The sequence below is a fragment of the Nannobrachium achirus genome (assembly GCF_963921795.1).
Source record: "Nannobrachium achirus genome assembly, chromosome: 4".
Taxonomy (NCBI): Eukaryota; Metazoa; Chordata; class Actinopteri; order Myctophiformes; family Myctophidae; genus Nannobrachium; species Nannobrachium achirus.
The window spans coordinates 3,909,155-3,933,407 of record NC_137813.1 but is presented as its reverse complement, the minus strand read 5'-3'; the positions used below and the strand labels follow the sequence as shown (position 1 = coordinate 3,933,407).

The 24,253-nt window shown below is 44.4% G+C and overlaps 2 protein-coding genes across 3 annotated transcripts; one reads left to right on the top strand and one right to left on the bottom strand.

Annotated features, from left to right (window-relative positions):
• Window positions 1-425: 425 nt before the first annotated feature.
• On the top strand, window positions 426-19,218 carry LOC308283517 (actin-related protein 2/3 complex subunit 1A-A). Of its 2 annotated transcripts, XM_080723958.1 has the most exons (10): window positions 426-578; window positions 3,279-3,344; window positions 5,226-5,330; window positions 8,795-9,020; window positions 10,802-10,909; window positions 13,421-13,627; window positions 15,306-15,381; window positions 16,507-16,697; window positions 18,249-18,339; window positions 18,813-19,218. In XM_080723958.1, the coding sequence occupies exons 2-10, from the start codon at window positions 3,281-3,283 to the stop codon at window positions 18,816-18,818; spliced, it is 1,074 nt and encodes a 357-aa protein (XP_080580084.1). In that variant the 5' UTR covers window positions 426-578; window positions 3,279-3,280; the 3' UTR covers window positions 18,819-19,218. The 2 variants fall into 2 exon arrangements, with proteins under 2 accessions (XP_080580084.1, XP_080580083.1); XM_080723957.1 differs by lacking the exon at window positions 426-578 and having other exon boundaries at window positions 3,242-3,344.
• A 2,655-nt stretch (window positions 19,219-21,873) lies between these two features.
• Window positions 21,874-23,799, bottom strand: LOC308284385 (thimet oligopeptidase-like; the record flags this gene model as incomplete). Its single annotated transcript, XM_080724983.1, has 1 exon — window positions 21,874-23,799. The coding sequence occupies one exon, from the start codon at window positions 23,797-23,799 to the stop codon at window positions 21,874-21,876; it is 1,926 nt and encodes a 641-aa protein (XP_080581109.1).
• Window positions 23,800-24,253: the final 454 nt, after the last annotated feature.

Below are 24,253 nucleotides of genomic sequence, written 5' to 3'. Positions count from 1 at the left end.
TGTATTTTTAGACACAATAAGCCTGCAATTTCTTTATTACTATTTACACCAGCCCCCAGAAGTCACATGTCCCCATGAAAGGTTGAGGTGCATCTTGGGAATGGGCTTATAGTGTCTAAAAAAATACCATAGCCCCTTGCATGCATGCCATCCAAATAGTTAAAATCACTAAACTGATTGAAAGCAGTAAATGAAAACATTTGAACACTCATCTTTTCTTTTCTCTAATGACTATCTAAAATAGTATCCCTTGTTGCAAAAAAGTTTAAGTAAATATACTCAGTTATTTTACAACCATTGCCCACACCCCCCCCCCCCTCCCTCCCTCCCTCCCTCACTCAGACACACCTCCCTTCCTCTCCCCTCCCCTCCTCTTATCTCCTCCTCAATCACTTTAGTTCAGCAGTCAGACCAGACAGAGAGCTGCTCTATTCGTGTCGACTGCCCAGAGTCCACGAACACAACAGCCTTGGAGGGAACCGCCGCTGCCAACCTGCACTCCACTCCACTCACCTGACACCCAGACACCCACCCAGACAGACAGACACCCACCCACTGTGGACCCTGAGCACCCAAAGGTAGGTCTCACACACACACACTGTAGTGTTTTCATTCTGGACAGTCAGGTAGAGAAAGAGGCAGGGCCTTCGCTCCCCTGGCTGGCTTATGTTTCTCTGTGTACAGCTGTTGTTATGAGTGTCAAATTCCTTAGGCTATTCTGCTTTTCAGTTCAATCTGCTTGTTGAAACCTGAGTGGAGTGGTTTTGTCTCATCTCCCGTAGGGAGGCTGTGGTCTTTCTTTACCACACTTGTCGTCGAACAGAATCACTGAAATGTGACGAGTAGTGAGGTGAGCTCAGAGCTCGCGTGTTATATTAAAAAAAAGGTGTGTAAAGTTAGTGGACCGATCTGAGGGCGAGAGCATGGCTTTCTTTAACCGTACTGTGTTGCTGGTTATAACATTGTTAAAATATTACATCAATAAATCAATATAGCCAGGTGTTTACCGTATTTAGAGAAGGTTAGAGAGGCAGGGGCTGACATTCCTAAAAGGGTGTTTTGGTGAAAATATCGGAAATAGCAGACCTCCAAGCTCAAAAGCTCACAACGCGCCGCGCTGCGACGCGTTGTGAGCTTGGAGGTAGTCTATTTTCGGTACTTGATACCACACTGAACTAAGCATAATCCAGTCAATACTGGAGATACTGGCGTAACAGCATGGATTTCTACACAGAGAGGGCAATTATTTCAACATAAGATGCCGCATTCAAGTTCAGGAGAGTTTGGACAAGGCAATTCTCTTGAATGCTGCCTTCAGGTATGGCATGGAAAGAGGGCGTTTTCATTTCTTTCTCCGTAGTAAAAACTGCAATCATGGTCCGGAGAGAGGGCACTTTTTACAGACGGATAAAGGGGCAGGGGCTCAAGCCCCCTTTGATGTCTATGTGTGCACGTGTGCCTGACCATATTACAGTGTAAGAAGACAACTATGATCGAATAACTGATCTCTTCAGCGCACACAAAACCAGCCATTCCTTCTATCAGTCAGAAGCTGCTTGTGCTTTTCCACAAACCAGGGGCGAGAAATACAAACCTGGCTCAGCCAAAAAGTGTAATAACAATCAAAGCCTGTTTGCACTGATAATGTCTCTCTCTCTCTCTGTTAGCTATTAGTGAGTCATTGCTGCTGAACTAACTGATGTGCACGGCACAAAGCCGTGCATACTTTAAAACAACCCCAATTGGCTGTACGTGACTAGAACACACTTTACGTTCCCTGAATGCCAGGTCTGTTCAGGTGTTAACATGATCCATGTGTCTCTACTTTGTACTGGAGGCATTTCAGAGAATGTACGTCTCTGCACTAACATGCACGGTCAGGTAGAAACCTCCTCCTCCTGTTAGGGCATTCACCAAATATTCTAATATTTGAATATTCGAATACCAAAGTCACTATTCAACGTTGTTCACCGAAGTCGAATATTCGCTTTTTTTTAATGTTTTCTCTTTAAAAAATCTATAGTTTATAAAGTTTGGCTAGATAGGAAGCCATAAGAATGATGACATGTCCCTGGTGGATGAATTTGTTAATGCTCTATACCAGGGGTTCTCAAACCTTTTCAGGCCGCGACCCCCCCCCCCCCCCAAAATAAACATATTTGAACTGGGGACCCCCACCCTGACAAGCACTTGGAAATGTAGGTATTACATTTAAAGGGACTCGGTTCCGCAGATAAATATTGTGAAAATAGCAGATCTACATGCTCACAACGCCTCGCAACGCGAGGCGTTGTGAGCATGTAGATCTGCTATTTTCACAATTAAATGTTCGCCTCTTGCTTACTTAATATTTGACAGTTTGGCCAGTCCTGTCGAATTATTCGACTATTCCAATACTTTGAGGTTGAATAATTCAAACACTAAAAATCACTATTCGTGAATGCCCTGCCTCCTGTGTCCATTTATTCCAACTTTTTTACGTCTCTTCCGTTTTGGGAATAGAGGGTATGAGCGTGACATCAGCATCATACCCAGAAGATACCCAGAATGCGGGAACGCCTATTGAGTGGCAAAAAACTACTTTCTGGCCTTGACAGACCAGACATCCAAACAGAAAAGTCCTGTCTAATTGCATTAAACAACGTTAAACAATGTTAAACCCACTTTATGCATACGCATACCCTCTATCAATGCTCATGCTACAACATAACCAGGAAGTGTCTCACTCTCAAGCAGTGAGAACAGCAGATCTACAAGCCTGTTATATCTGCACTTTCCACTATGCTATGTCACTATTATATAGAAGATATTTATAAAGGAATGGCTTTTGACATTTTGAGGTTTCCACCAGAGAGTGCCGATTATGTTTGACGCTTTGATGATTAACTAAAAAATAATGCATCTCTCTCTCCCTTTCTCTCTCTCTCTCTCTCTCTCTCTCTCTCTCTATCTATCTCTCTCCCCCTCCCTCCCTCAACCTGCAGCAACAGGTTCTTCATAGCAAACATTCCACAGCAGCCCTGCTCCCCTGCCCTCTCTCTCTCTCTCTCTCTCTCTCTCTCTCTCTCTCTCTCTCTCTCTGTGTGTTAAGACATCCTCTCTCTCTCTCCCTCCCTCTCTCTCTCTCTCTCTCTCTCTCTCTCTCTCTCTCTCTCTCTGTGTGTTAAGACATCCTCTCTCTCCCTCCCTCTCTCTCTCTCTCTCTCTCTCTCTCTCTCTCTGTGTGTTAAGACATCCTCTCTCTCCCTCTCTCTCTCCCTCTCTCTCTCTGTGTTCAGACATGTCTCTGTACAGCTTCGGTCTGGAGCCTCTGTCCTGCCACGCCTGGAACAAGGACAGAACCCGTAAGTAGTGAAACCACAGCTATTTTACCGTCGAGGCATTTAGCAGACGCTCTTAATGCAGAGACACTTACATGAATGCATCAGTAGTACATCCACATCAATACATCCACATCAATACATCCACATCGATGCATCCACATCGATGCATCAATATCGATACATAAAATGCATAATAGTCATCTAAGAAAGACGTAGGCAGCACATATTCAAAAAAGAAAAAAATCTGAAATCTAAAATAAATTGAAATCTAAATGACATGTATGGTCACAACGCCCAAGCTAGCCTGCTTGTCAGTCTGTCTGTCAGTCAGTCAGTCAGTCAGTCAGTCAGTCAGTCACACCCACCACCCATGCTGTGCAGTTACAGTAATGCAGGTTATGTACGCATACTGCAAGTTAGTTCTAGCTGTCATTTAAGTTACCGATTATTTGGATATGAATGTCTTCGGCATCGAACACTGGGACATCATGTGAATACAAATGTAGTTTCTAATTCACAGGGCAGAGATATGACAAACTTAAACATATAAAGAAACTGCTGACACCTTGAATCATTTTAAACTTTTACATTGTTTTGAAATTCTGAAATAGCTCCTCTGCAATCTTACAACTCAAACTTACAGGCTTACAACGTGTCACTGTCATGTGGATGCAAAGTGTCTAAGCATGCACGTGTACGCACGCACGCACGCACGCACACAGGTACGCATGCAGTACAGCCTTTCACCTTGTATAACCTGCATTTGTTGATGCTGGGTGGGGCACACACACAGACGCGCACGCACACACACACACACACACACACACACACACACACACACACACACACACACACACACACACACACACACACACACACACACACACACACACTCTCTTGTTTGTCCTGCTGTAACTGCGGTCCATTAAGGTTGAGTGTAGAAATGCAGTGGATCAGATTATGAGGGAGCAGGAAATGGACTGAAGGATCCATACTGTCTGCAGACACACTGCTCTAAAGTTACAACACTCCTCTCTGCACCACACAGCTGGACATGTTGTGTAGGAGAGTGGTTCTCAGCCAGTGGTCCTTGAGGGTAGCCTAGTTCCAGACCCTGAATCGCTAGCCAGGGGTCTAGAAGTGCTCTCATTGAAGAGGCTTTCCTCGTTCGAAAATCCGTACGGCGAACCAGCGTCGTGAATCAGCGTCTTGTGAACAGCATGGGTGGGGTTTTCCCAGAACTCATGTGCGTTTCCAAGTAAACAAGCGCGAAGCGCCGCCGGCGGACTTGTAGATCGGCTATTTTCAGCATGCAACACCTGAGAGCAACCAAACATAAAATGACTCTCTTCTCCTCTAGTCACTTGTTTTTCGTCATAGTTTTAGTCGACGAAATCAACACTGTGTCTGTACTGTATGTCTGTCTGTCTGTATAGAGCTGGCAGTGAGTCCCAACAACAGTGTGGTGATCATCTACTGTACTGTACTGTCTGTCTGTATAGAGCTGGCAGTGATCATCTACTGTACTGTCTGTCTGTCTGTCTGTCTGTCTGTCTGTCTGTATAGAGCTGGCAGTGATCATCTACTGTACTGTCTGTCTGTCTGTCTGTCTGTCTGTCTGTCTGTCTGTCTGTCTGTATAGAGCTGGCAGTGATCATCTACTGTACTGTCTGTCTGTCTGTCTGTCTGTCTGTCTGTCTGTCTGTCTGTCTGTCTGTCTGTATAGAGCTGGCAGTGATCATCTACTGTACTGTCTGTCTGTCTGTCTGTCTGTCTGTCTGTCTGTCTGTCTGTCTGTCTGTCTGTATAGAGCTGGCAGTGATCATCTACTGTACTGTCTGTCTGTCTGTCTGTCTGTCTGTCTGTCTGTCTGTCTGTCTGTCTGTCTGTCTGTCTGTATAGAGCTGGCAGTGAGTCCCAACAACAGTGTGGTGATAATCTATGAGAAGAAGGGCAAGGAATGGCTGAAGATCCATGAGCTGACCGAGCACAGTGGACGCATCACAGGTACATATGTTCTGGTGGTGGTGGTCTGGGGACCCCCAGGGTGGTCTGGGGACCCCCAGGTGCCCCCAGGGTGGTCTGGGGACCCCCAGGGTGGTCCGGGGACCCCTAGGGGTCCTTGGAGGGGTTCTATGGTGGTCTGGGGACCCCCAGGGGTCCTTGGAGGGGTTCCACGCGGTCCACAGCAAAATGAGGAACAGTTTAAGCCCTAGGCCTATGAAATCTTTCAGCTGTTGTTGTGGGCATGCAGATTGGCTATTTTCAATAATGTTGACAAATCTTGACAAACCTTGTTTTCCGGGGGTCCCTGGCACAAACTCTTTTCAAATGAGGGTCCCGCCCCATGGCCAAATACACAAAAATGTGGGGGTCCTTGACATGAAAGTGTTTGAGGACTGTTGTTGCACACAAACCTGTGCTCTGACAGGCCCTGACAGGTCTCTAAGAGTAGGATCATAAAACTAGAGTTACACTACAGAACTATGCTTTAACACCAGAACAACAGAAAGAGGCAGTGTAATGTTAGATTTCCTCTGCTGAGAACAACTGGCTTATTGATTCCACGACACGCGGAACAACGGCCGACTTAACAACTTTACCTTTTGAGTTTGTAATCTGATGTTGTTCTGTTGTTCCCTATTAGTAATGTAATATGTAATAGGAACAGTGTTATATTAGTGGGACAGTTAGTGTGTGTGCTAACGCGCGTGCATCATGTAATGTAATGCAGTGGTTCTCAACCTGTGGGTCAGGACCCCCCAGAGGGGTCCCCAAATATCGTTGGGGGGGTCCCCAGGTGATTAACTTAATGTGCAACATTGTTTTCTCACTCAACAGTAAACAAACCAACATGAAGCTTGAGTCTATAGAGGGTATCAGCACATTTCTAAAGTGACAATTTAAGGACTTTTTTAATACCTCTAAAATGACAAATTAAACATTGGCTAAACTGTCAAATATTAGAGGCAGAAATTGACGCCTCAACGCGAGGCGTTGAGAGCATGTACCGGTAGATCTGCTATTTTCACAATAGAACCGTGTTGTACAAAATATAAGTCTAGGCCATGGCTACACAGAGCTGGATATTTCATATATCCAGGTTTTTCAGATATCCACATAGAAAAATATCTAGGTCCACACGGAGCTGGATATTTCATATATCCAGGTTTTTCAGATATCCACATAGAAAAATATCTAGGTCCACACACAAAGATATCTAGGTCTAACAAGCACGCACACAGTAAAGTCTTCAGATCCAGTGAATCGGATATTTTTCAATCTCTCCACTTATTTATCCGGTTTCAAAAATATCCAGCTTCGCAGCCGAAATATCCAGCTTCATGTGGCTGCAAGCCCCAACAGGACAAAAAAATGTCTAGCTTCAGAAATATCCAGCTCTGTGTAGCCATGGCCTTAGTGCTCGTCAGGGGGGGCATGGGGGTTATTATTTTGGGGGTCGCGGCCTGAAAAGGTTGAGAACCACTGATGTAATGTAACAGTAACATACTGGTTCAGCATGTTCCTATGACTCCTCTGTCATGTCTCCAAACTCACAGCTAAAAAAACAAGTCATTTTATTTCTAGTGGGGCTAAAACAACCAGGAATGTTGTTCATTATCTGTCCAGGAAGGAAACATTCAATTTGGAGAACAGGCCCCTCACGGGACCCCCAGAACCCTGATAAAACTGACCTTAAACACATGGGAGGAGGAAATGGACAAGGATAGAATGTATTTGCACAAAAGGGTCCTGACCCACTGTCTGGGAAACTGTGACTTTGTGATGCGACACATTGTGAGCTTGTAGATCTGCTATTTTCAAAAGTTTTTAGGCACGAAAACATTTTTGATACCAATACTTTTGTACTTTTGCTCAAGTACATTTTTAATTCCCGGACTTTTACTTGTAACAGAATACTTCCACATTGAGGTTTTGGGGGTTGGTGGTTGTAGTTTGGCAGGCAAGGATTGTGTGTGCAAAATGTGGCATGTATCGGGGCAACGGTGGCGGAGATATGAGAAGGGCAAAAGTGTGACGTGTGACTGACAGACTGACTGACAGCCGGTGGAAGTTTTGATAGTAACTGCGACCTGACGGTCGCAATAACGTACTTGATTGAGTCTTTTTTTTTTCACTGACTACTAAATCTCTTTGCCAAAAAAGAATAGCTGATCTACAAGCTCACAATGTGTCGCACTGCAACGCGATGTGAGCTTGTAGATCTGCTATTTCTTGGCAAATGTTCTGCCTCAGGATAATGGATGTTGGGGATATTTTGATTATCGCGATAACATCGTGAATCAAAATGTCTTTGGTCACGATAATCGTGACACGAATTTCCATAATGGTCCCATCCCTACTGTATCCCTATTGGGCTCCAGAGTAGGGCATTATAACGACTTGTGATTTTTGCAAGTCGACTCGACTCAGTAAAAAGTTGAGTTGAAGTCGACTTTATCGTTTGATGACGTCATCACATCACACACGACCTCCCAGTTATTTGGGGGGGGTCCCCAGATGATTAACTTAATGTGAAACATTGTTTTCTCACTCAACTGTAAACATACCAACATAAAGTTTAAGTGTATAGAGGGTATCTTCACATTTTTAAAGTGACAATTTAAGGACTTTTTAATACCTCTAAAATGACAAATTAAATATTGTCCAAATTGTCAAATATATAGGGGCAGACATTGTGAAAATAGCAGATCTACATGCTCACAACGCTTCACATCGCGAGGCGTTGTGAGCATGTAGATCTGCTATTTTCACAATAGAACCGTGTTATACGTACCTGTATTCCTTGACAATAAGCAATCCTACTGTTTGAATGCTGTACAGACGCACACATGGAGCAAAAATAATGATAGAAAAAAATACAAAGGATTTTTTTTTTCATCTTCGACTTTCGACTTTCTCTGGTGGGAGTCGACTTGTGTAATGAAGTCTTGTCGACTTTTTCCGTTAATGCCCTACTCCAGAGACCAACCTTACAGTATCATTATGTGATCGTTAACCCCGTCTCTTCTGTCCAGGCATCGACTGGGCCCCGGAGACCAACCTTACAGTATCATTATGTGATCGTTAACCCCGTCTCTTCTGTCCAGGCATCGACTGGGCCCCGGAGACCAACCTTACAGTATCATTATGTGATCGTTAACCCCGTCTCTTCTGTCCAGGCATCGACTGGGCCCCGGAGACCAACCTTACAGTATCATTATGTGATCGTTAACCCCGTCTCTTCTGTCCAGGCATCGACTGGGCCCCGGAGACCAACCTTACAGTATCATTATGTGATCGTTAACCCCGTCTCTTCTGTCCAGGCATCGACTGGGCCCCGGAGACCAACCTTACAGTATCATTATGTGATCGTTAACCCCGTCTCTTCTGTCCAGGCATCGACTGGGCCCCGGAGACCAACCTTACAGTATCATTATGTGATCGTTAACCCCGTCTCTTCTGTCCAGGCATCGACTGGGCCCCGGAGACCAACCGCATCGTGACGTGTGCGTCGGACCGTAACGCCTACGTGTGGACGCTGAAGGAGGACGGGGTGTGGAAGCCCACCCTGGTGCTGGTCCGCATCAACCGTGCCGCCACCTGCGTACGCTGGTCCCCCAACGAGAACAAGTTCGCCCTGGGCAGCGGGGCGCGCATCATCTCCGTCTGCTACTTCGAGAAGGAGAACGACTGGTCAGTGAGTCAGCGCGTCTGTAGGCCTGAACGCAACATCTGTGTCACTTAATCCATTTAGGCGTAGAATTATTGAATGCTTTAACCAGTGAAAAATAGCAGATATACAAGCTTGTATATCTGCTATTTTTGAAAAAGTCGTGAAAATGTGTGCAAATCTTTGAATATATGTATTTTTAAAACAAACGTTTGTAACTTCTGGGTGGTCCTTGGGAACGAAATATTTTGAGATGGGGGTCCGTGGCCAAATACATATCATTTTGTGGGTCCTTCACATGAAAAGTTTTGAGAACCACTGACATAGTAGTCTCTCAAGAACAGACTAACTGAGCTCCAGTTAAGTGAAAAGGACCTTTTCTTTGACGATGGCTGGCCAGATTGCTGACATAGAAACATAGGGTTTTCAAAAAACCTTAGAAGGATTCAAAAGACACTTATAGAATCGGGTCAAAATTCTCACGATTTTTTCAAAAATAGCAGATCTACAAGCTCGCTGTGAGCTTGTAGATCTGCTATTTTTTCAATAGTTAAAGCATAAAATAATGATACACAATAGTGTGTGCCCGTTCTGAATGGGTTAATAGATTTGAACCACTTTAACCATTATTTAATGCTTGAATCAAACTCAACATCAGTTCAGTGATTACCGCTTCCACCAGTTACTGCGTTTTTAAAACAGTCAACTGAAATGGTCTCTTATGGCCAGGAGACGATCATAGTAAAAAGAGCAATCACTTGCCTGTCATCCCTGGAAAGAGATAATGAAGAACCCGCAAAAACACGTTACACGTTACAATATAACAATACCAGTAAGACTCCCTAATCAGGAGATAAGCGACGTCAGGTCACATGTATACACAAATAGGCCTGTAGACATACTGTGTACCGCTTTGCGTGATTTTAGGGCAAAAGGGAGAGGAGCAGTGTCCAAAAATGTGTTTTGCAAAAATGGGCCTGATGGTGACACAAAATGGGACAGATCCATGTTGATGACATGACTCTAGACATACTGTGAACCACTTTGCGTGATTTTAGGGCAAAAGGGCTAGGAGCAGTGTCCAAAAATGGGTTTTGCAAGAATCGGCCTCATGGTGGCGCTAGAAGAGGGCCATGTGAGAAATGAGTGGTTTGGCAACCAAGGAGTGTGTGTGCAAGAGTTGCATGGATAGGGGCAACGGTGGCAAATGCTACAGTAGGTGCTATTAGCCTTATTCACGGCCCGCCCACTCAGCATCCCCCGGGTGCTGAAGTCACATTTTGAAGGGGAAAATCCTACTAAAGCCTATAGAGTTAACACAGAAATCGCGAATTTAAAGCAATTTCCGAATAGTAAAGTATAAAATACGGCTAGCATGATCAAGAACACAAGATAGTAAAAGGCACAAAGCATTATTATAATTGACTTTACCGTTCGAAATAATGATTTGTTGGCTTTAAGTCCAGCTATTTCTGTTATAGTTTCCCCTTCTAAATTGATGTCAGCACCCGGGGGATGCTGAGAAATTTTCTGAGTGGGCGGGCCGTGAATAAGGCTTATTGGGCCAAGGTGGAGTCTGAAGAGATGAGTCTTCAGACCAAGGTGGAAGCTATAGGAGTGAGTATGTAGTCCTAAGTGCAACTGGGAGTTTATTCCACAGTTTGGGGCCAGGAGGGAGAAGAGTCTAAGACGAGTGGATCGTTGTCCTGGGGTTTTTAGCGAGGGTTCAGTCAGTACATTCAGTACATTTTGTTTGGAGTTTTGTGTAACATTGTTCCCTGTTGTCCCTCTCTCCTGCCACCAGGTGGCTCAGCAAGCACATCAAGAAGGCCATCCGCTCCACCGTGCTCAGCCTCAACTGGCATCCTAACAACATCCTGCTGGCGGCAGGGTCCGCTGACTTCCACTGCAGGTAAATACATCAACACACTGCCCCCTGCTGGGTCAGCTGACTTCCACTGCAGGTGAGAGTGCCAGCAATGGCACAGGGGAGGGTTATCACTGGCACACTCACTGAAGGGGAACACACACCGGACGCGGAGGCGGCGCAGAAGTGGCGCGTCAAAACATACGGCCCCATTATTTTCAATGAACTAACCCACGGGCGGGGTCAGACACGCGCAGCCGCGGGTCTGCCGCCTCACCTGCCGCGCCGATACGCAGCTGTTCTATTTTTCCAGCGTTGCCTCGCGTTGAACATGTTCTCCCATGGTTCTCCCCAACGGGGGAAATGGAAGTGCTGTGTGGCAGCGCGCCGCATCCAGTTGGGGTTACCGCGCGGCACTTCACGTGCGTCGATACCACGACGCAACGCTGCGCGGCCAGTGTGTGCTCCCCTTAAGTGTGAGAGAGGTTAATTTTTTTTTAAATTAGATGGAAAAAAAAAAAAAAAGTTTAGTCATTTATTCTACTCACATCTATCTACACATCACATTCCTGCACATTTATTCATTCAAACTCCTAACTTTGACGGTTATTTGAGTCTTAATGATCATTACATCCTGATTTAATGTTGATATGGTGTCATAATGAAACTTAAAGGAGTAGTTCATCCCCAAAATAACAGTTTTTCTATTGATTACTCATGCCATGGAGACTTGAGTTCAATAATATTTTGATATTTTTCACATTCCCAAGACAAAAAGTTGACTATAGTAAATGTACCATTCATCCAGAATCAATGGGGGTAAATTTATTGAAATCAAATAAACTAAAACATGTTATTGAACTCAAGTCTCTATGGCTGTATGGCATGTGTAATCAATAGAATAAAAAGTTATTTTGGAGGTGAACTACTCCTTTAATGTTGACATGGCACACTGACTATCAAGAAAATGAAAACATGTCACTTTAAGTCAAAACGGCTGCCAAACCCTGCTCTATATTAACTATAGGACTTTCAGAATATAAACACATTTTGTTATTATTTAAATTAAATGAAGTGCATGACACCAGTCATGCCTGGTACGGCAACCTTAGCATCAGGCATGATGATCAGTGGCGTCAGTTCAGCAAAAGCTAGGGTATGGCAAAGATGGGAGTCCTCCTGGAAAAGAGGCATTACATTTTGTATAACACGGTTCTCTTGTGAAAATAGCAGATCTACATGCTCACAACGCCTCGTAGCACGAGGAAAAAACACAGGTTTCTACGGTTTCTTGGGCTGGATATGGCAGCCTGGAACGTTTTTTTTTCAAATGCAGCTAAACTTGGCATGTTAGTAAACGTGTCACAATTAACAATAATGCATTGCACCTGTGCAGCTGACCTGCGGAACCTGGGAATATACCATTCTGTCAAGATGGGGAGAATATAATTATAATACCTTGTTAAAGTGACCAGCACAGATAGACAAACAGACATTCATGGATTTATATTTGAAAGTAACTTTTATTTTCCCCCCCGGACCCAGGGTATGGCAGCTGCATACCCCTGCCATACCCAATTGACGCCCCTGATGATGATGATGATTTCTATCAGCAGATAGTATTATTTTGGAGAATATAATACCTGGCAATCATTTTGTTCTAATTTGCATTGTAGTTCAACGGTGCAGATAGTCAGAGATACATTTGTGAATTTATTTTAAGAAGTACATTTATTTTTTTCCCTCCTGGAGCCAAGGCATGGCAGCTGCCATACCTTGCCATACCCAAAAACCAAAACCAACAAAGGGTCAAACTCTTTTTTCTGCTATACCACCAAAATGTGGAAAGCCTTACCGAAGGCCATAAAGGAGTGTGGATCACTAGCATCCTTTAAAATTGCCCTGAAAAGCCACTTACAGGCAGCAGCCGTTCGCAACTGGTAAAAAAACTAACCTAGCCCAACCCTACCCTCCCCTGCCCCTTCTTTGTATATACTTACTTACTTACTGTTTAGACTCTTTTTTTTGTTCTCTCATTTTTGAGCGGTGGTTACACCGTCTCCTATACGTGGCCGTGTGTGTATGCGTGTGTGTGTGTGTGTGTGCGTGTGTCCGTGTCTGTATGTAGCCTGCAGAGCCTGCAGTACCTTTTCTGACCACACATGTTAAGGGAGGGGCGCTGTTGTTCAGGCCAGAGACACACACACACACACACACACACACACACACACACACACACACACACACACACACACACACCGACCACCGCTCAGTTCACACGGGTGTGATTTTCTTTTCTTTACATATCTACTGCATAGTACTGTGTTCTATTCGTCTGTCATTCAATGTTATATGAGATACTTAAATGGTTTCCTGTGGAAATAAGCTTAGTCTTTTCATGGATCTCCTTTTAGTAGACCTTGTACCAGTGAACTGTACCGTCATGAAACTGTACCTTTTCCTATGCAAACTTCTAATAAAGTCTTCAATCAATCAATCAATCAATCAAACGCCTCTGAAATGAAATCACTCACCCCACCACCTTCCCTCCTATAGGATCTTCTCAGCGTACATCAAGGACATCGAGGACAAGCCTGGTCCCACGGCCTGGGGGGCCAAGATGCCGTTCGGGGAGGTCCTGTTGGAGCACAAGGACTGTGGGGGCTGGGTCCACAGCGTCTCCTTCTCCCCCAGCGGAGACCAACTGGCCTGGGTGGCTCACAACAGCAGCATCAGCGTGGCCGACGCCACCCAGGGGAAGGAGTGAGTACTGAGTACTGTGCCCATAGGGCACATTTCTTATAGCAGGGGGGTTTAAAACTTTATTGACCTGTGGCACTCCTGTAAAAATATGTTTTCATCCACAGCACCCCTGAATTACACCGTTCATTTTTAGAATCTTACATCATATTATGCGACGTATATCCACATCTTTCCACCTGAGATACTGTAGAAGAAATGAAGAAATATCTGTTTCCTTCAGAACTGACTGGAAAAAAACTTTATACAGTAACTGCTTGAAACCCCAGCATCCCTATTCTGGGGGGAACATTCACCAAAAATAGCTGATCTAGAGAGAGTTGGCTGTAGATGGAAAAGGAACTCCTCACTTACAGTGCAAGTACAGTGCAAATCAGATCTGTTTTACTAAGCAGAGTGAAGTGACATGAAATGTTCATATCATCCCATCCCTAGAAGCAAGCAACTACACTTTAGAACAGGGGTTTTCAAAGTGGGTGACGGGGCACCCTGGGGTGACGGGGCACCCTGGGGTGCCGCGACAGCAGTCCAGGGGTGCCGCAAGATCATCATTTTAAACTTGAAGTACAAAGTTATTTTCAGTCCAAAATGGCTATTATCTCAACGTTTTCCTCGCAACATAATCACTAATATATCGTCACTGTCGGGCAGAAACCTCGTATCTTCAAGTTTCAAATGTGTACGTCTTTTGGTAAAGCAAAGCCCTGCTTCATCATACAAGACTGTCGTACAAAACTAGTGAAAACAGCCGATCTACAAGCACACAACGCCGATTTTATAGATGATAAATACAAAACGAACGGTTTTGGACATACAAGGTTTCCACACGACAACGACGATATGCTATAAATATAAGGTGCTGGGAGTGAAAATTATAATGTAGGGGTGCCTCGGATTAAAACAATATTCTTGGGGTGCCCTGAGACTAATACGTTTGGGAACCCCTGCTTTAGAAACAAGACCCAAAGACTGCAACCCTCGCCTGCCAATATTTACAAGTGGCTTTACAGGAAAACACACCCTAAACTCCCTTATAACAAGCAGACATCTCCTCTGGAGATGCTTTTTTATAGACTCCATTCTAACGACTCGACTATCATGTTGTTGTATTTCATAATCTACTGGCTAACATAACATCTCTCTGGATAAAGTCAACAAGAACCCTGTGTCTTACACCGTTATGAAAGCATTACCACTCAAGGATACCATTAAGTGTGTGTGTGTGTGTGTGTGTGTGTGTGTGTGCGCGTGTGCGTGTGCGTGTGCGTGTGTGTGTGTGTGTGTGTGTGTTTGTGTGTTTTAAACAATATATTGTAGCCCAAATCACACAATTATTTAATCACATTTATGATTGTAAAATGGTCTACATGAACTATCAAACTGTACTATTACATTGTAATGTCTAAAAGGCGTAGTTCACCATGGAGACTTGAGTTCAATAATATTTTTTTGTTGCATTGCTAAGACAATTATTGGTTATTTAGTAAATTTACCCCTATTGATTCCGGAAGGGGGCCCTAATGCATTTGGGGTCCCCTTCCGGAATCAATGGGGGTAAATTTATTGGAATCCAATTACATTTTTTCATGTTCATGCCTCCTCATGAACAACATTTCTCACTGTTGGTTCTGAAGATGACATCATCACTCTGACCTCTGACCTTTGTGTTGTGTGTGTCCAGGGTGACCCAGCTGACCAATGAGCGCCTCCCCCTGGTCAGTGTGCTCTATGTCAGCCCCACTGAGATAGTGGCCGCAGTAAGTCTATGTGTGTGTGTGTGTGTGTGAGTGTGTGTGTGTGTGTGTGTGTGTGTGTGTGTGTGTGTGTGTGTGTGTGTGTGATAAACTTTATTTGCGTACCACCTTGGTGCATTAAAGAGCAATAATAAAGCACAAGCTGCTTTACGGAAAAATAACAAATGATTTAACAATAAGGCATTAAAATAAGCATAAAAAGGCAGTGAAGCAGGTAAAACAGTGATGTGATTTTAAATCACATCAGTGTGAAGTGAGTGGTGCCTTTGGTGGTCACTTGTTATAGTTATAGTGCTCAGTGTGAATGGCCCCTTAGGCCGCTCAACAGCACCACTTGAAGGCTGTTCAACAGTACTGCAGGCCATTCTGCAAACAGACATAAGGACAGCCTCGGCTTCACCGAGGCATCAGTGTGAGACACGGATTAAAAATCTACAAAAAGCAAGAGTAAAGAAATAGGTCTTGAGCTGTGCTTTAACGCTGTCCACAGAGGCTGCCTGCCTTAGGTGTAGTGGGAGTTTATTCCAAGCCGTCGGCCCGTAGAAGCAGAAAGCTGCTTCGCCATATTTTTCATTGTGGGCACATGGAGCAGGTCTGCACTAGAACATAAATGGCAGGCAGTCATAGAGGTACGAAGGTGACAGTTTTAGTCAGCATAGCTTAGGTTTTATGTAGTTTCTATTTAGTTTTTGTCAGTGACAAAAAGGTAGTCAGCTAACATAACAATTTTCGTCATAGTTTTAGACAACTAAATCAACACTGGTTTATAAGCAGTTAAGGGCTTTGCACACAGACACGTTTTTGTTCGCACGAAAAAAACTGACGATTTCATTTTTTAAAAGAAAACAATGATTCTCTATGACCTCATGCACACCCGCTCCGAATTTGCCATGCGGCAGGTGGATGTGTGTTTTTATTTCCCCGATTGAACCCAGTTCGATTCGTGCGTCTTGTCGCATGCGGTAAAAACTCATTGACTCCTTTTATGACTCCTTTTTGGATCTGCATTGTGGATTCCTCACAGCCTTGTACACCAAATCCAATGCGTTTTAATCATGCTGCAAAAACAAACAAACACAATTGTCCTGTGTGCAAAGCCCTTTAGTCTTTACTTCTCTTCTCTTCCAGGGTCATGACTGCTGTCCCTACCAGTTCTCCTACCAGGGCCCTGACGCCCTGCAGTTTGTCAAGAAGCTGGACGTCCCCAAGCAGACCTCTAAGAGCAGCATGTCGGCCATGCAGCACTTCAGGAACCTGGACAAGAGAGCCACGGACGAGGAGAGCAACGAGCTGGACACGCTGCACCAGAACAGCATCACGTAAGACACTAACCCTAACCCTGTAAGACACGCTGCACCAGAACAGCATCACGTAAGACACTAACCCTAACCCTAAGACACCCTGCACCAGAACAGCATCACGTAAGACAGCCTGTAACTAACACTAAGACACCCTGCACCAGAACAGCATCACGTAAGACCTGCTGCTTCTACCCTATAGCTCTAGTCCATTGACCATATTCACACCGCGGCCATCTTGGATCACATGGCCACATGGGGTGGCAACCCGTCTGAGCCTGCATTACAAACCATTGTAAACAATGGAGCGATGATTGGCCTACTGGTCCGGGCGCATATCACAGACTTTGAGTAGCCCGCTGGTTCGATTCCAGAGCCCGACCAGAATTTCTGCGTGTCACTTCCCATCTCTCTCCCCGTTTCCTGTCAGTCTACTGTCCTAAAATAAAGGCATAAAAGCCCCAAAACATATCTTAAAAAAAAGAAAAACAATGGAGCGATGGTCCCAAAATATAAGTTCTGTTCAACCAATTTATTTCTACCAAATTGACAAATGGGCAGAGGACAATGTCTAAAAATGAATTAATAATAACTGAATGAATTAAACAATAATATAATAATAATTGTACCGTCAGGTCGCAGTTACTATCAAAACCTCCACCAGATGTCAGTCAGTCACACGTCACACTTTTGCCCTTCTCATATCTCCACCACCGTTGCCCAGATCCATACCAAATTTTGCACACACACTCCTTGGCTGCCAAGTGCCCAAATGCCTCAAATGCCCCTCTTCTAGCGCCACCGTGAGGCTGATTCTTGCTAAACACATTTTTGGACACTGCTGCTACAGATTTTGCCCTAAAATCATGGAAAGCGGTACACAGTATCTCTACAGTCACGTCATCAAAATGCATCTCTCCCATCTAGCGCCACCATCTGGCCAATCTTTTAAAAACACATTTTTGGAAAGTGTTCCAACAGATTTTGCCCTAAAATCACATAAAGAGGTACACAGTATGTCAAGTCATGTCATCAACATGGATCTGTCCCATTTCCCATATTCCCTCCTGATTGGCTACCATTGCCTTCTAAAGTTTGTGTATGCGACTTGACGGTCGCTTATCTCCCGATTTAGAGAGTCTTACTGGTAATAATAAACATGCTGTTGTTGTTGTCCTTGCAGCCAGCTGTGTGTGGTGTCTGACTATCTGAACTGTTGTTGTTACAGCTGTGTGTGGTGTCTGACTATCTGAACTGTTGTTGTTACAGCCAGCTGTGTGTGGTGTCTGACTATCTGAACTGTTGTTGTTACAGCTGTGTGTGGTGTCTGACTATCTGAACTGTTGTCCTTGCAGCCAGCTGTGTGTGGTGTCTGACTATCTGAACTGTTGTTGTTACAGCTGTGTGTGGTGTCTGACTATCTGAACTGTTGTTGTTACAGCTGTGTGTGGTGTCTGACTATCTGAACTGTTGTTGTTACAGCCAGCTGTGTGTGGTGTCTGACTATCTGAACTGTTGTCCTTGCAGCCAGCTGTGTGTGGTGTCTGACTATCTGAACTGTTGTCCTTGCAGCCAGCTGTGTGTGGTGTCTGGGGAGAGGGACAAGGTGGAACAGTACAGCAGTGTGGGTCTGGATGGAGCCATGGTGCTGTGGGACTTTAAGGTACACGGTTTGATTTATTGTATATGGTTATGAATCTGTTTGTTTGCGCTGTGTGTCTGTTTCTGCGATAGTTAGATGTGTGACACTTGACTTTTCAAGCTGCAAACCCCTAACCTTTTATGACCTAACCTGTGGGAATCGAACCTTTGGTCTCTCCCGCACAAGCTCTGAAAGTTCTGAGTAGTGTTGTAGTACTCGAGTCAATGAGTCATCTCGAATTAGGTCTCAAGTCCGAATTTCCAGTGACCTTTTTGAGATACACAAATAAGTAAAAAAAAACATAGTTACTGCACTTTGGCTTACAGATTTGTCAAAATAATGTTTAATTCACTAAAACAAGGTTTGGATAGCAGCTGTACTCTTCTCTTCTCATTCATGTGAATATAAGACATGTCAAACCATATCAGTCTATGATGAGAGCCTTTGTTTTATTGCACATCTAAAACGTATTTTCTTGCTTTCTTATTTCGCAGCACTGAGACATTTCAAGATGTCCCTCCTGGGAAGAAAGATCTGTGCCTCAACTTCCCAGTGCGTCTTGGTCTGAATAAAACGGTTCCTATGATTTTACCACTGTCAGTTAAACCCTGTGTAAAGAAAATGCTGTTACCAATCTTTTCCCCATCCGGTTGAAAAGTCAGCGAATGTGCCTTGTGATGTCCACCAAATACATTTAAGTCGTTTTTTTTAATAAATACACTGTATAGGCCTTGTGTCCAAACTGTTGGGCATGCAGCCACTGAGGAGGAAGACTGACATATGTGGCTGCCTGCACACAAAATGAACATGTTGTTTTAAAAGATGTATAAGTACAGTTAGTATAATAAATATGAATATGTTGAGTGTGGATCATGTTGAATATGAGAAAAATAAAGTAACTTTCTACAGGCCAGACAAGACAAGCCTCCTTCGTTTAGTTTGTTCTTTGTATTTTCCAACATTGCTGTACATCTGTAATATGAAACAGTTTGATGTTTGTCCAGTAGAGGTCACTGGTGGCACTGAAATGATTGGACTTCAAGCTTTCCCCTACAGCAAGGGTCTTCAACAGGGGGTCCGGGACCCCTAGGGGGTCCTCAGAGTTATTATAGGGGGTCCTCCAAATCTTTGTGTGATAGAAACTTTTTTCTCCTTTTTTATATTTAACCACTTGAACCCTGGTGTCTTTATTCTGAGAACCTTAGCCAAAAATAGCAGATCTACAAGCTCACAACGCCTCGCAGAAGAGGTTTGGTGTAGAGGGGAAAAAGAGCAGACTAAGTACAGAGTGAAAGGTCAAGTTTACACGTGTGTTGACGGTTCAAGTGGTTAAATATCTGAAAGCACAAATTGACATGAATCCAAAATACACTGATGATCGTACTATATGGAATCTATGAACAGGATGTGGGGGTCCCTGCTTCATCTCTCTCTCAACTAAGGGGTCCTTGGCCTGAAAACATTGAAGACCCCTGCTCTACAGAGTTTGGTATGAAGGTATAGTAACCATAGAGCCTGTACAAACAATAACAATCACACCATATTACATTCTGAAAAACAAGCAATTTGATTATTATCATTATTTGTCAAGGAATTTATGGTTGGAATGATTGTTGCTTTTGTTTCACTCGCTTGTTAATTCATGTATCGGGTCTGAGTTTTGTTATAATGATTAGGGGTGTAATGATATAGTAACTGTATCGAAATGTCGTTTTTAACTTAAACAATTGAAGTATATCGAAATGAAAACAGCTAAAATCGAATCGCATCGGCAGTGCAAAGAATCGATTGTATCGATACTACCTACTTGTGCATTGTATTTATCATTTTTAAGAAGAAATAAATAAAAGGAGGGGTTTAATTACTTTTCCTTTCCATATAGCTACACTGGTCTATCGATAAATGTGTGTAATCACTGGGTTCATGTCAAGGTGCAGGTTTGTCAATATACAATGTCCATGTATTTGGCAGATAATCACTGTGTTTACTTATTTATATCCAATAATACACGTTTCCCTTAAAAACCTGTTTGTCTTTGATTGGCTTTCAGATGAGTGTTTTCTATTCAGGAAAGCCTCCTGTGGACTGGAGTTGAATTTTAGCATTCTGTGCTAAAACACTTTTAACAATGCATCTGGTTCTGCCATAGAGCATCGATCGTAGCGGAAGTGGTTTACTGGTGCCACTTAAAATCTCCCATTAATTTTCCCCATAGACTTTTACAAAAATATTTATAACAAGTATGTTAAGCCTTATGAACCAAGCCATCCAGGATGGCAGTGAATCATGACAATACAGCCTTTGATCCTATGTGAAAACATATTTTAATATTACATCATTATTTACATTTAATAGCTCCCCTTTGTTTAGCGATTTTCAAAATGTTCTACAAATGTTCTACAAAATTTCTACATTCCATTACACAAAAGCACCCCTATCGGTAAGAAACAGATTGACCCTTTTAACTGTGATTATAATACAATATAAATTTGTATTACAACTATCCTAAATTATAATACACTATAATGGATTATAACTGTGATTATAATACACTATAAAGTATTAATGTATTACTATGATAATTATAATACACTTTAAAATATTATAATAGTGGTTATAACACAATAGAATCTATTATCATGTATTACAACTATATCCTGGTGCTCTAAATGAAAAGTCAGTGAGTGATCAGTTATTATGAAGTGTTTGGCCCTGTTTGGCCTACTGTAGCTCAGACCTACTCTAGATTGGATACTTTTTAGTACCATGTTTAGTACCACTTTCACACCACTCTACCCAGGTCCTTGTAGTTGAAAACCTGGCACAAGTGGGCGGTGTGGTGTGGAGTGGTGTGGTGTGGTGTTGGGCCAGTGGAAAAGGGCCTTTACTGACGCACAACTAGGCAATACATGACCACGAGTGCACACGTCTCAAGTTGGCACCTCGACAGAATGCAGTCTAGTTTTCTAGAATGCTCCTCAAGGTGAGTGTAGGGCAGGGGTTCCCAAACTTTTTTGTCTCAGGGCACCCCATAAATATATTTATATTTATAGCATATCGTCGTTGTCGGGTGGAAACCTTGTATGTCCAAAACCGTTCGATTTCTATTCATCATCGAAAAATGTACTAAACTAGTGAAGACAGCAGATCTACAAGCACACAACGCGTCGCGAGGCGTTGTGTGCTTGTAGATCGGCTGTTTTCACTAGTTTTGTGCGACAGTCTTGTATGATGAAGCAGGGCTTTGCTTTACCAAAAGACGTACATATTTGAAACTTGGAGATACAAGGTTTCTGCCCGACAGTGACGATATTTTAGTGATTATGTTGCGAGGAAAACGTTGAGATAATAGCCACTTTGGTTAGAACTGAAAATTACTTCAAGTTTAAAATGATACTAAATATTTTTTTCAAGTGTCCAAATAAATTCCAAATATTATCAAATTATCTCGCGGCACCCCTGGACTGCCGTCGCGGCACCCCAGGGTGCCCCGTCACCCACTTTGAAAACCCCTGGTGTAGGGTGTCTGGCAGCACACTAGAAACCTACCGACTTTTATCTTTTTGAAACCGTTATTCCTTTGCTCAGGAGGAACGCTTCCTGGTTGGGTTCACGACCCAAGAAGTTCTTCAGCATCTCCTGGGCGTCCTTGGAGGCTCCAGGCTTCAGGATGCAGTTCCTGTAGTCCAGACCCACCTTGGGGTTCATGACTCCTTCCTGTTTGAAACGGCTGTAGAACATGTCCGTGGAGAACACCTCGGCCCACAGGTAGCGATACACATCATGGCCAAGAGCTAGAAAGAATTTGCAAGCCGTAGCCGTTATGTCTTCCCTTTGAGAAACAGGGACTCCCAGAATCTCCTCGCTGAGCCTACAGTATTCCTGGGAATACTTTCCTGGGAATACTTTTATTGATCTCCTGTCCCCGTCAGTCGAGGTGGGAAAAGCCTGGTCAAATTCAGCCCTGAATATCCTCTTCAGGGTGCGCATACCGATGTTGGCCAGGCGAGACTCCATGAGTTTGTCCAGCAGGTCGTCAGGAATGGGAGCTCCCGTCTTGTAGTGTTTAGAGATCCTCCGCAGCGGTTCCTTCTCCCAAACCCAGTTCTCCAGCATCTGGGACGGAGCCTCCACAAAGCCCTGCCCCACGCTGAACGCACCGAACACAGCGTAGTCGACCTGAGCACAGAGGACGTGCATGGCGTGACCAAACTCATGGAATAAGGTCTCCACATCGCTGTGTTTCAGCAGGCAGGGGGCGTCGGCCGTGGGTCTGCTGAACTCGGTCACTATGGCGGCGACGGCCGTCTGTCTGCTCCCGTCGGACAGCAGACAGCCGGGCTGCAGCAGGGAACAATATCCAACACAACATGCTTCCATGTCCTTTCCCTCTCTCTGGAACGGGTCGAGGTAGAACTGTCCCACCGTCTGTCCAGAGGAGCGGTCGGTGACGCGGTACAGCGTGACGTCGGGATGCCACGCGGGGGCGCCGTGCACCAGGCTGAAGGACAGACCCAGCAGGTCCTGGCAGATGTCCAGCAGACCCTGGGTCACCACCTCCAAGGGGAAATACTCCTTCAACCGGTCGTGATCCACTCCATACTGGATCTCCACCACCCGGGCCATGTAGTAATCCAGGTCCTCCAGAAACAGCTCTCCCTCTCCATCGAAGGGCAGAGCTCTCTTCTGACAGTCATCCTGCTTTAGTTTGAGGAGGTTCGCTTTCTCCTCGTCTCTCAGCGGCTTCAGCTTATGGACCAACTCCTCCAGGAAGATGGAGACCATCTCGGCAGACGGTGCCGTGTTTATGCCCGTGTTGCGGACGTCAGCAAAGGTGTAGAAGCCCTGCAAAGCTCTCTGTAGAGCACATTCCTCCAACAACTCCTCCAAGACGCCGCCGCAGCCAATTTGTTCTGCTCTGTGTTTCCCCTTGTATTTCTTAGCCTTTTTAGCACGACCACGACTACGTGCAACCGCCTTTGTGATTATTAGTTTACTTGAACGCGTAATACTTTCCATCTCTGATTTTATCTCACTGATACTTTCCCCAACCAGCATCTCCATGTAACTCTTTTGCCATGCACTAAGACTGTCTTCATCCACCTTCAATCCCAGAGCAAGAATCCTCTGGTAGATCCTCACTGTCATTCTCATGAACGTCCTCTCAAACTCAGACAGCTTCTCAGATGCTTTTTTACTGACCTTCTTCACCTCCACACTGAGAGACACATCTCTGAGGAAGACCAACGTGATCCTCTGTACAATGTACTCAGCTTCCATGTCGGCCAGGGCCTTCAGAGTGTTGTTGAAGGTCACACCGTCCAGGTCCAGAGACCCCACGGTGGCGAGCACCTTCCTGGTGTTGGAGATGAGCTGGTCAGACATCTGGCGGATCTGTGCGGGGCTCAGATCCCAGCGCAGGCGGGTCTCGCTGCAGACCAGAGCAGGGCCGCTGAAATCCACCTCTCCTGTAGCTGCCATCTTCAGTGAAGATCACGTTGTTTGATCCCTGTGTACGTGTTTGGATGTCAACGTCTTCTTGGAGGGGTGGATTGTAACAGGGAGGGGTTTCCTCTACTGCGGGTCAGTTTATGAAGTCATATTACCATTGATGACATCGTAGATGTCTCCTCATTGGCTAGAAGCAGTTTTTGCTGCTTCCCCATCGGCTAAAAGTTACGTATGACGTATGGTGACGGCGTCACGGCGAGGAGCTAAATCAGCTGAGGTTTTGGACAAGGTTGACGCCCCCTTGTGGCTTGGGAGCTTTTGGCTTCATTATAATTTGTACTTTAGTTCAGTGTTGTTTAAGTGTAGCAACATTTTCAAGACTTTGTTAGATGTTTGCAGGGCTAAACAGTTTTATGACGGAACAATTCACTGGTACAAGGTCGAGTAAAAGGATACGTCCAAACGTTTTTTTGTGATTTCTTTG

Bases quoted from the DNA above. Each gene is read 5' to 3' on its own strand.
- LOC308283517 (XM_080723958.1), top strand. From the start codon at position 3,281: ATGTCTCTGTACAGCTTCGGTCTGGAGCCTCTGTCCTGCCACGCCTGG. The intron at 3,345-5,225 runs GTAAGTAGTGAA...CTGTCTGTATAG, and splicing joins CTGGAACAAGGACAGAACCC to AGCTGGCAGTGAGTCCCAAC. The intron at 5,331-8,794 runs GTACATATGTTC...TCTTCTGTCCAG, and splicing joins GCACAGTGGACGCATCACAG to GCATCGACTGGGCCCCGGAG.